Here is a 13195-nt window from a genome sequence, read left to right on the forward strand (position 1 = left end):
GCGCCTGGCCTCGACCGCCGTAGGAAGGCGCTGCATGGGCCTGAGGCACCGACACAGCGGTTTCCTATCATGGGGGTGATCGCCGGGGAGTTGAAAAATACCTGTGGCCAGACCCCAGCCTAACCCAAGTGAATCTGTCTCGGGGACCGGGCTGGGGGGACGCTGGTCCCTGCTTGTTCTGAAGGTCCCGCAGGGGATTCGCTGGTGCAGCCACTTGTGATCCGTTTTCTAAATGGATTAGTCAGTACATGGCTTCTAGCACACCCAAAATCGATAGGGATTTTTAAAAGACGCATTTTCTGAAAAATCGGAGAGCCAGGTGTGAAAGATAAAGCGAAGTGGCACACCTACCTTTCCACTGTTTTGGTTGCGATTTTGAGAATTGGTTTCATGTAGCAAGTCTGGCATAAAAACCCAACTGCACCTCTAAAAAGGTGTGTTCACATGTGTCAACAAATACTTTGTTGCAAATATACTTGCATGTTTTTCATAAACGAGTGTTACTTGTGTCAGAGAAAGGGTGAATTCTGCTGTACTTAGTCTGCTTTAAAGGGATTTGTCAAAAAAAAAGAGTTAAGCAAATTGGAATGCACCAATGTTCCCAGATGTGAACCATATACTCCAAGTTATTCCTCAGCAAATGCAACGGATGACAAGTGTCAGTACTTCATACAACTAGATTTAATAAGTTGTTATTACAGAAAAAAATGAAGTCCAAACTACAAAGTTTAAGCAGTTTTAAGCAGTAGCTGCATTGAGCTCCATGTTTAGTCACAGTACTGTAGTTCCATACAAGCAATATTAGTCCAAGCCCCAAAGGCAGAAGCTGAGTAAGGGTTACTAGCAAAAAACAATCTAAGAGAACAGGTAATAAAAGATACAATACATTTAAAATTAGTTGTTAGTTGAAAAACAAATACAGAGATCTTAGCTGTGAACACTCTAAAAGTTAAGTCCATTATTTTGACAGCAAAAAATACAAATACCTAATACTTTATACCCCAACAGAACTATATCCAGGAAAGAAAAAGAGCAGAAGTTATCCTGTGTTAGCACCCAAGTTTTCTACTTGTTGCAATTAACTTTGTCGTCATACAAATTTAAACATCCCCTAATCATATAGCCACTTCTTGACCCATTTTGGGGTATAAAGTCAACAGCATTAATTCTAAAACACTCTGTGGTAAGATGGAACACTATTGCAGCTGAGATAGAGAAGTTTGGTTATTATAAAAGAAAAAAAAAAAACAAATGTTAGCTGACATACCATACAAGCTAGTGAAAAGCAACAATCCATTCAAATAAGCCAGTTTTAACAAAAAGATACATTTTTTTCACTAATCTGTGACTAATCTTTCACTCAAACCTTGCAAGTAGAGATGTCACAATACTCAAATATTTAGGTAGGAGCTTTACCCAGTTAAATGCCATTTTTGTTGCTAATATAATAGATAAAATGAAAACTAGCAGTTATTTGCTAATTGCATAAATGCAGTACATTCTGCATTAGCCCATGCCTCACTAACAAGCTATAAAACACAAGATATAGGCAGAAATCTAAGCATAATCTTTATACCACTAAGCAAGAATTTTCCGATTTCTTTTCTTCTGTTCCTAATCATTTATTTGTAGTTAATGTAAAATTCCAACCAGTAGTACCCAATTTGAGTTAAAATTTTACATCACAACTTGATCTAATCTATATATTATTTACAAAACTGAATACATAGAGCATACCCAAGACCAACTCTGGACACAAGTTTCTCTGAGTTATTGATGAACCTCGCCTCCATAGCGATGGAGCTGAAAGAGGCCATCAACCACTAGTAGAAACATATCATCTATCTGGAGCAAGTCATTGGCTGTTCTGTTTACGCAACACCAGTTTTGCAGTTGTAGTTTTTGCTTTGACTGTAGGTGCTATTGCAATGACACATTAATGACTGTGCCTTAACTGCCCAGCTTCCAGGTGAGGAGGGTGTTGGAAAAGCAGCAGCAGAAAGGCAGACAGATCATGCACGCAGTTGCCACAATGAAAGGCAAGGGGCACCAGAACAGGAAGCAGGCATGGGTGTGGAGGAAGATGCAACCCGACACATAGTCAGGGTCCACAGACAGTGGTGACATCCGAGTGTGCTTCCTCAGTGCCACCAACTGAGCCTTACAGGGAGGCAGCATGAGTGAGACCCTGCAGGTGAGGTCTGCAGTACACCACGAAAGCCGTGTCCTCTTAGCAACTTCCTGTATGACTCCGATATCACCACTGTCAGTGCACATAAAAGATTCGGCCTGGGAGAAAGGCACTGTCTCACACAAGGACAGCAGTTGGTGGCAGGTTCTCTCTCTCTCTCTCTCTCTCACACACACACACACACACACACACACACACACACACACACACACGACATAATGAAGAGTTAGAGGGGAAAAAGCAATGAAACATTCTGTTGACTTAGCCAGATTTTAAACCCAGTGGTACTTCGGTTGGGTGACTTCATTCTCAGGGCCACAGGTTTGGCTGCACCTGGTGTTGTATAAATCCACCGTGACATCCCTAGAGAACTGCACTGTGACATCCCTAGTCTTACACTAAACCACTGTGATAAAGGAAAAGGCTTCTCAAAATCTCACATGTTCTGCTCATTCTGTCATTTTATTACCCAATTATCCATTACATTTCCAATCACTTTACATAACCAACCATTTTCATCGTTGTCACACTATTGTAAACCACATCAGCAAGTTAATACATAAAGCTTTGCATTTCAAAAAACTAGACACTTTAGTAACAATATTACAAAGGTTTTAGCTTCAAAAATAACTGAAAATGAAAAAAATAAACTTTTAAAGAATTAGCATCATAAAATTAATTTATTCCAATAAAAATACAAAATAATATTATGACATTGACCAGATATGAAAGTCCCTCCCAGAAACAACTCTATTAATGATTGAGAAAGCACTCCTTAAAGAAAATACGAAATAAAATGAAAAATATGTAAATATGTTTAATTTTTTTCTTAGCAAAAAATCTTTCTAAAAATAACAATGAAAATTTGTCTCAGTACAAAGGCTACATTACTATTGAAAAAATACCAGCATGAAGAAAAGGTACATATTTGACAGTAGAAAAATGATTTCAGTGAATCACAATGTCTAAAGTTTGCAATGAAAATAAATCTGCAATAAAGATTTATGCCTTTTTTCTTTTCTTTTTTTTTTCTATTTTTTATACAAACAGTACAAACAGTATTGCACATAACAACAAATAGTCGAGGTTAGGTTATAGCCTTCAAAAAATCGACTAGTTCAAGTGTCACACCAAGGAAAGGCCACAGCAGGACCTGTGTTACCCAGGGGCTTCCCAGTCAAGTTGCAGGTCAGAACACCTCTGTGTTTTAAAAAATAATTTTTTTGAAGGACCCTCTCTTTTAATATAACATTAACAACTTGGGGGCACATTTATTTACAAAACAAAAGGGAACATGTTATAATTTAATAAACTAAAAAAGTTCTCTTTAAAAAAATACAAACAGAAGAACTCTTTCACAATCCTGGTCAGTCGCGCACAATCAACACTTGATTAGAAATATACAAATTAAGGGAAAGTAGTTTCCACCATCTATTCACAACTTTCAGCACCAAATGGAGTTTATTTTTTGTAACCTATTCTTCAGGACAATGTTTTTTGCCTTCACTTTAGCTTTATGCTGTACAATCTTCCAGCTTTTAAAAAAATCTCAGTGTTATTTTAATACATGAAAGAGGGGTGCTTCTTCAAAAAGTTTTGCTTCTTTCACATAATTAGGTAGATTTCTGTAGGTTAGATATGATCTTTAATATTATAGTTATAAAGCTCTAACTTCTTCATTTTCAAAAAACACAAATAAGCATGAAAAAAATAAAGTTACCCATCTGTTAAATCATTTTCTTGCAGAATTAAATTAATATATATTTTTCTGAATAAACTTACTTAGAAAATATCATTTTCTTTCCTATATTTCAAAATTGAGGTATTGCAAAAGATCATGTCAGTCAGAAAGCATGCCTTTTTCCTTAAAAAAAAAAAAAATCTGCCAACTTTTGAAAACTGTCTAGAATACAAAAAGTAGTAGTGCATAACAAAATTTCTTGTACAGATGAAAAAAAACCCACAAACATAGAAAAAAACAAACAAAACCACACCTGGGCTGGAAAAAAGCAATTATTACCAAAAAGCCTCAAAAAGGGGAGGATTCTAAAATAAGCATTTTTAATCCAGTAAAAAACTATTTTGTTTTTCCTTTTTGAAAACAAACTATAGCTTGAGAGCCAGTAATTGCAACTAAACATGGGAGAACAAAACAAAAACAAGCAACACTAACTTAAGACAGTACAAGGACATCACAGCACAGAAAACACAGCGACTTAAATCTATTCTGCAGTGTCATATCCAGTCAGATTGTCCCCAGAATTCCAAAACATAGGAAGAAGATTAAAAAAAGATTTACATAGTCTTGCAATCATTGTGTGTGTTTATATATTACTATCTGCAGCCCAAGGGTGAATGCTAGAAAAATGTCCACGCTAGTGCTAGCAGGCCTTCATTCTAGACCACGCTAGTGCTAGCAGGCCTTCACTCTAGACCACGCTAGTGCTAGCAGGCCTTCACTCTAGACCACGCTAGTGCTAGCAGGCCTTCACTCTAGACCACACTAGTGCTAGCAGGCCTTCATTCTAGACCACGCTAGTGCTAGCAGGCCTTCATTCTACTCAAGCTTAACAGGATAAATCCAGGGAATTAAGTAGTTAGTTTCTCACTCAGACAACCAACTCTGCCCAGGCCATCTTATTTTGTACAGACATTTCTTTAGCATCACCATTACACAACTTTCTTAAAAATGTGCCTAGTTTGTCAATCTGACAACTTATCTCTATATCCTGTATATATTCTTAGTGTTTGTAAGCTAAGATGAGCTCTTTGGTTTTCTGGACAAGGTCTGAAGCTATGTAAAATGGTGCAAGCACTAAGAGATTGTAACTAAGAGCTCATGTGTTAGTTTATAATATATCAGTTATGAACTGTCAAGTTCATTAATGTCTGACAGAGGCTTTAAACAGTTAAGTTTGATCACAGTTAGACATAATCACTTTACTATATAAAATAAATTTCACAATATATAACAGAGCACCGCAAAGTACTTCATCTACCATCCACAAATTTGCTTGAAGAATATCCTACACCTAGGTTTTATATCGGTTGTAATATAGGTCATTCTGTTATGGGCTCTTCCCATTCAGAGCATTCCATTTATTGAGGCATGCCTTCCTCCGGTCAATTACCAATTCTTTGAATGAAAAAAACTTTTTTAAAAAAATGAGTATTTTTATAGCTTATATAGATTCTTAATTTGTGCATTGTGGGAACGTTTTATACTAGACATTGGATATAAAATTTATTGCATGCAGCAACCTGATTAAGTAAACATGCAGTCAGAAATAGTGACCTTCCACCGAAGCTTTCTGAAGTCTATTCTGATCTCCGTTCGGCAGCTGACTCTATCCCTAAAATCACAAAAGTGTGTTGTTGGGTTTTTGTGTTTAATTGATATCCTAGCCTGAATAGAGTATTATGGTATTAATAATACCATTTTAATAGCAGCAAAAGCTATTGCAGCATAAATTTACATAATACTAAAAGATCTAACCAAAATCCTCGGCAAAACAAAAATCAAACATGAAGGAAAAATAAAAGATCCAGCTTATGAGGTATCCTTACAAGTCAAAATAGAGAGCAACTAAAGGCTTATTTTCATGAAGGGTTATCCTTACTCTAAGTGACCCGAGCTAATGATTGCTGAATTGTTGTGAAGTTTTTGCTACATCTGCCACCTACTCACGAGTATTACCTTTGGTAAGTCTTGTCCTAGGGGCAACTCTCTAAGTTTCTGAAAATAAGTGCATGCTCCAGTTCAAAACAATCAGAACAACACCACCACAACAACAAACAAAAGAATCACAGACAGTAGCCTGACGGCCGCTGATGAGAATGGCAGTCTACATACTGTCACGAGTGACAAATCAGGTATAAAAAATTAAGGTACCAAGCAGACAAAGGTGTGAATCAAAGTGCAAATCAGTACCATTCTACACTCTGCAATTCTGCATTATACTGGACACTGAGTTCAGTAATATGACTGTAAATAATAATAATAATAATACTAAGACCCAATTCTTCTTTAAAAATCGAGAACGAATGCACAGATTTCCAGAACACTGTAAGCCCTGAGGCAGTGCCCTCTCTTTTCCCTCCTTGTTATCTACTCCAGTACTTGTGGCTGGGTCGGCCCGTGGCTCAGCTCCAGCGGAACGGGACGTGACGAGGGCGGTCGCCTCCCTCCTTCACCAGCGGTTTGTGGAACTCCCGCCCGGCTCGGGAATGTATGCTCGCCCAGCAGTATTCACAGTAATACTGCAGACAGGTGACGTTGGCACAGAAGAACGGGGCAAACTTCCCACCACAGCGTGTGCCCTGGCACTCATCACACATCTGATCATCCAGCACATATGGCTTTACTTCAACCTGGACCCAAAGAGGAAAGACAGAGAAAAATGGTTTAGCAAAGCTTCCTCACATGTCTTGCTTTTGAGAGTTTACACTATAGCTTCATCGTATGTCTCAATCAGACGCTGCTTTCAACTCTGCTGATACTGGATGGTAGTTGAGAGCATGGGCTTTGGAATAAGCTCCTTGATTTACATCTTGCGTGATATTAGACAAATTCTTAAAATCTCTGTGCCTCTGTTTGCTCTATCACTGTATCTGTAAAATGGGTATGTTTACACACACATAAACACATTACACACACACATTTGTGTAATCTGTAAATGGGTATAACAGTGTTTACATCAAAGGGTGCTGGGGAGGATTAAGAGGGGCTGTGCACGTCGAAGCATATGAGCTGAATCCTGAAAGCCGGGCAGCATCTGACAATGCAGGCAAAGAAGAACATTGCAGGGAGAGGAAGCAGCCAGGACAAAGGCCATAAGCAGGAGGAGGCAGGCACATCCTTGGGAGATGCTGTGGCTGAAGCCAGGCCCGAGGGCAAGAGGCACAATGAATATGGGAGGAGCTGAAGGGAGATGCTGCTGTGAGGCTGTGCACCTCAGTGTCGTAATGACACAGCTCCCTGAGACTAACACCCCAACATTGCATACCATGGACTGGAGAGGAAAAGGGACTCACAGCTGAGGTGTTAAGAAGCTACTGTAATAACTGGGGCTTTTTTATTTTTGGAACTTTCTCTGTTGCCTTAATCTCCCCCCAACACTGGAAACTTCAATAGAAGACAACTTTTCATCATAGCCCTTTAGGGAACCTTTTTAAATCTAAACGAAGCAAAGCTGCATGACTGAAAACCAAAAAAAGAAAAAAGTTACCACGTTCTCACCCACTTTCCTTTCCTAAAACTTTAGAAAAGAAACATCATTAACTTTATTATTATTTTTTTAATTATTATTTTTTGAGATGGAGTCTCACTCTGTCGCCAGGCTGGAGTGCAGTGGTGCGATCTTGGCTCACTGCAAACTCTGCCTCCCAGGTTCAAGTGATTCTCCTGCCTCAGCCTCGCGAGTAGCTGGGATTACAGGAGTGCGCCACCACGCTCGGCTAATTTTTTTCTTTTTTCTTTTTTTTTTTGAGATGGAGTCTTGCTCTGTCGCCCAGGCTGGAGTGCAGTGGCACGATCTCGGCTCACTGCAAGCTCTGCCTCCCAGGTTCACGCCATTCTCCTGCCTTAGCCTCCTGAGTAGCTGGGACTACAGGCACCCGCCACCACGCCTGGCTAATTTTTTGTATTTTTAGTAGAGACGGGGTTTCACTGTGTTAGCCAGGATGGTCTCGATCCCCTGACCTCGTGATCCACCCGCCTCGGCCTCCCAAAGTGCTGGGACTACAGGCGTGAGCCACCATGCCTGGCACACTCGACTTATTTTTTGTATTTTTAGTAGAAACGGGGTTTCACCATGTTAGCCAGGCTGGTCTCAAACTCCTGACCTCAGGTGATCTGCCTGCCTCAGCCTCCCAAAGTACTGGGATTACAGGCGTAAGCCACCATGCCTGGTCGAAATAGTATCTTATTGTGGTTTTGATTTGCATTTTTCTAATGACTGACAATGTTTAGCATTTTTTTCATGTGCTTGTTGTCCATTTGTATATCTTCTTTGGAGATATACAACTCAATGGGGAAATGCATAGAGAATAATTCACATAAGAATTCACAGACAATTCACATAAAAATATTTGTATTAGCTGGTTGTGGTGGGAAGCAGCTGCAATCCCAGCTACTCAGGAGGCTGAGGTGAGAGGATCACTTGAGCCCAGGAGTTCAAGCCCGGCCTGAGCAGCATACTGTTTCCCTGGCTCTTAAAGAAAAAAAAAAAGATGTTCATATTTACTCGTAGTCAGGAGAAAAACTGATGCCATTTTATTCTCATCAGACTGGCAAACATTTAAAAGACTGATAACTATTTCTCATCATTTGCTGATAGAAATATGAATTGCTACATCTTTTTTTTTTTTTTGAGACGGCGTCTCACTCTTGTTGCCCAGGCTGGAGTGCAATGGCGCAATCTCAGCTCACTGCAACCTCCACCTCCCACAACCTCCACCTCCCAGGTTCAAGCGATTCCCCTGCCTCCGCCTCCCAAGTAGCTGGGATTACAGGCGCCCATCACCACACCCAAATATAATTTTTATATTTTTAGTAGAGATGGGGTTTCACCGTGTTGGCCAGGCTGGTCTCAAATTCCTGACCTCAGGTGATCCACCTGCCTTGGCCTCTCAAAGTGCTGGGATTACAGGAGTGAGCCACCACACCTGGCCTGCTACAACATTTTTGAAAAGCAAACTAGCAAATTATTCAAATTAAAAATATGTATACCCTTCGACCCAAGAATCCCACAGTTGGATATTGTTCCTGCTGTAATCCCAATGCTTGGAAATAGAGCCACCAGATGTGAGGACATATGTAAAGTATATCCATTGCAAGACTTGTCCACAATGGCAAAAAATCAGAAGCAAAGTAAATGTCTACCTACAGGGAAACACTTGAATAAAGTGTGGGTTATCTATTCCCATGGAATATCATGCAGCCATGAAAAAGACTTAATTAGTGCTCCATCAGTTGATGAGAAGAGATTTCCATTACACAGGGATATTAGGACCAAGTGGAATGATGGATACAAATACCTACTGTAAGCTGTAAAATGCTTAACAGACATACGTAAGGTCATGTAATACATTTGTGCTGATATTTGAAAATGCAGTATTCATAAAACAGCACCTTCTGTCTATTTGGGCTTCCAACTAAGCTTGGTAACAATGCTCCTTACTGCCTGAAGGGTTTTGAGGGATCTAGTCTACACAGTATTTCAGATGTGTCATGAAGGTTTTCATAACTGCCTCGAGGCCAGAGGCACAGAGTGATGCCTTATTTACCAGCTTTCTTAGGGAATAACATATACCTCAAGTTATTCTTCCAGAAACCAGGCACTTCTCCTTTCTGGTGCCAACATATCTTGAATGTTGATTTTTTTTATGAAAATCTTGCTAAAATGTACTAGTCCCCCACCCCCTCTTAAGCAGGAGACATTACGAACATTCTTCATAAGGAATGCCAAGTAATACAATGCAGTAGAGAGTTTTCACTTTTTCTGTCGGCCCCCTTCAAAAGCTGGTGGTCTGCTATCATATCTAAAACACCTTCCAAACACCTCTTTTAAGTTTGCAATTTCCCATCATTTTCGTTTTGCCTAGAAAGCTAGAAAAATCAAGTTTGTGAAGAGCTGAACATTAAATGCCAATAGATATGACTCTTAATATGGTGAAAAAAAATTAGGCTGGGTGCAGTGGCTCATACCTGTAATCCCAACACCTTGGAAGGGTGAGGCAGGAGGATCCTTTGAGCCCAGGAGTTCGAGACTAGCCTGGGCAACAACAACAAAAAAATTAGCTATGTGTTGTGGTATGCACCTGTAGTCCCAGCTACTTGGGAGGCTGAGGCGGGAAGATCCCTTGAGCCCAAGAGATAGAAGCTGCAGTGAGCCAAGATTGTGTCATTGTACTCCAGCCTGGGTGACACAGTGAGACCCTGTCTCAAAAATATATATGTAATAATAGTAAGAATAAACAAAGAACATGGCTTTTGGATTGTGACTGTGCTCTCAGGGGCCTTTCCTGAAAGCTTCCAGAGGGCAGTCTTCCAGATGAGCGAGGGTGCTGTCCCTGCAGAGCTGCTCCTGCACCTGTTCATGAGGTGTTGTCTGAAGAGCAGAGGCTTGCCCAAAAACAAGACACACACCACGATGCTCCACAAACACAGATGTGCAAGTTAGCTACTACGACCTCTCAAACAGCAACAGTCAAACAGTATTTCTGGACTGAAATCAACAGAAGACAGGCAGAGCAAGATGGAAGAATAGAAGTCTCCACCCATCAACCTCCACCCGACCCATGCCCCACAAGAACAGGAAGTTAATAACTATCTACACAGAAAAAAATACCTTTAGAAGAGCCAAAAATCAGGTAGGCCCTCGTAGTACCTGGTTTTATCTTCATATTGCTGAAAGAAGCACTGAGGAGTCAGAAAAATAGTCCCGAATCACCACACATTTAAACCAGCCCAAGCCTGAGGGGAATCTCTGATTCCAGCAGTGGGAAATTGAGTTCCCCCAAACCTCGCCACTGTGGGCTACAGTGCCCTGTGTCTCTAAATCAGCTTGAAAGTCCGTCTAGGCCATAAGGACTGCAACACTTAGGTGAGTCCTAGTGCTGAACTAGGCCCAGAGACAGTGGATTCGGGGGGCACGTGGACTACTGAGACATCAGTCAAGGGAGTGGTGGCATCACCCCTGCCCTAACCCCAGGCTGCACAGCTCATGGCTCCAAAAGAGACCTCTTCCTTCAGTTTGAAGAGAGGAGAGGAAAAAGTGGGAAGAGCTTCGTCTTGCATCTTGGATACCAGCTCAGCCACAGAAGGATAGGGCTCAGTCAGAGTTGTGAAGTCCCTTTTCCAGGCCCTACCTCCCAGGTGACATTTCTAGACACACCTTGGGCCAGAAGGGAACCCGCTGCCTTGAAGGAAGGACCCAGTCCTGGCAGCATTCATTACCTGCTAGCTGAAGAGCCCTTGGGCCCTGAATAGCCAGCAGTGACACTCAGGACCTTGGGTGAGCCTCTGAGACTTGCTGGCTTCAGGTACCAGTACGGCCACAGTTGGGTAGAGCACTGGGCAGCCTCCTGGGGTCCCCAACTCTAGGACTTGACTCTTGAATGGCATTTCTGGACCTGCCCTGGGCCAGAGGGGAGCCTAGTGCCCTGAAATATGGGTTGCAGGCCAGGCAGTGCTTACCACGAGCTGACTTAAGAGCCCTAGGGCCTTAACGGCCCGGCAGTACTTCTCATGGCTTGGGGTGGTGGTGGCTGAAAAGTAAGACTCCTCTGCCTTTGGAAAGGGGAGGGAAGAGTGGGAAAGACTGCAATTGTGGTTTGAGTACCAGCTCAGTCACAATACAATAGAATACCAGGTAGACTTCTAAGGTTTTCCACTTAAGTACATGATGCCCGGAGAGCACCTCTGAGTCTGCCCAGAGGCTTGGGGAATCTCGCTGCCCTAAAGGGAAAGCCACAAGCCTGGCTGGCTTTGCCACCTGCTGATAGTAGTGCCCCAGGGCCCTGAGCGAACACAGGCAGTAACCAGGGCGTGGTTATGGCAGGCCTTAGGCAAAAGCCAGTACTGTGCCGGCTTCAGGTCGGACACAGCACAGTCAGAGTGGTGGTGGCCACAGGGGTGCTTGCGTCACTCCACCCCCAGCTTTAGGTGGCTGAGAACAGAGAGACTGTTCGTTTGGGAAAGTAAGGGAAGAGAACAAGAATCTCTGCCTGGTAATGCAGAGAATTCTCCCAGATCTTGCCCAAGACCATCAAGGCAGCACGTCTATGAGTCTGCAGGAACCACAGCATTACTGGGCATGGGTGACCCCTAAAGCAGAAACAGCTTAGAATACAACACCCAAGTCCTTTCACATATCTGGAAAACCTTCCCAAGAAGGACAGGTATAAATAAGCCCAGACAGTGAAGACTACAACGAATATCTAATTCTTCAATGCCCAGACACCAAAGAACATTTACCAGCATCAACACCATCCAGGAAAACATGACCTCACCAAATAAACTAAATAAGGCACCAGGGACCAATCCTGGAGAAAAAGAGATATGTGACCTTTCAGACAGAGAATTCAAAATAGTTGTGCTGAGGAAACTCAAAGAAGAGACAAAGGTCACTATATAATGATAAAGGGGTCACTTCAATAAAAGGATATCACAATTTTAAATATATATTCGGGCCGGGCACAGTGGCTCATGCCTGTAATCCCTGTACTTTGGGAGGCCAAGGTGGGTGGATCACCTGAGGTCAGGAGTTTGAGACTAGCCTGGCCAACACGGCAAAACCCTGTCTCTACTAAAAAATACAAAAAAAATTAGCAGGCATGGTGGCAAGTAACTGTAATCCCAGCTACCCAGGAGGCTGAGGCAGGAAAATCACTTAAACCCCAGAGGTGGAAGTTGCAGTGAGCTGAGATCGTGCCACTGCACTCTGGCCTGGGTGACAGAACAAGACTCCATCTCAAAAATACATATATATATATATTAATTAATTATATATATACACCCAACACTGGAGCACCCAGATATAGAAGGCAAATATTAGTGCTAAAGAGAAAGATAGGCTCCAATACAATAATAGCTGGAGACTTCAACACCCTACTTTCATCACTGGCTAGATCTTCTAGACCAAAAATCAATAAAGAAACATCTTTATTGATGAAAGATGCAGATTTAATCTACACTATTGAACAAAGGGATCAAACAGATATTTATAGAACATTTCATCCAAAAGCTACAGAATACACGTTCTTTTCCTCAGCACACGGATCATCCTCAAGGATAGATCATATGTTAGGTCACAAAGTAAGTCTTAAAACATTCAAAAAAATTGAAATAATATCAAGCATCTTCTGTAACCACAATGGAATAAAACTGGAAATTAATAACAAAAGGAATTTTGGAAACTATACAAATACATGAGTGGGGCACAGTGGCTCACGCCTGTAATCCCAGCACTTTGGGAGGCCAAGGCAGGTGGATCGCTTGAG

General features: G+C 41.6%; 1 protein-coding gene across 14 annotated transcripts in view; it reads right to left on the reverse strand.

Annotated features, from left to right (window-relative positions):
• Positions 1–663: 663 nt before the first annotated feature.
• Positions 664–13195, reverse strand: part of CPEB3 (cytoplasmic polyadenylation element binding protein 3) — a 244676-nt gene continuing 232144 nt past the window's right edge. For all 14 annotated transcript variants that reach the window (XM_034931096.3, XM_008950688.3, XM_034931100.2 and 11 more), the window contains one exon: positions 664–6562. In XM_034931096.3, the coding sequence (XP_034786987.1) occupies positions 6335–6562 (228 nt within the window). In that variant the 3' untranslated portion in view covers positions 664–6334. The remainder of the gene's footprint in view (positions 6563–13195) is intronic.

This window comes from Pan paniscus, chromosome 8 (assembly GCF_029289425.2).
Source record: "Pan paniscus chromosome 8, NHGRI_mPanPan1-v2.0_pri, whole genome shotgun sequence".
In the NCBI taxonomy this organism is placed as follows: Eukaryota; Metazoa; Chordata; class Mammalia; order Primates; family Hominidae; genus Pan; species Pan paniscus.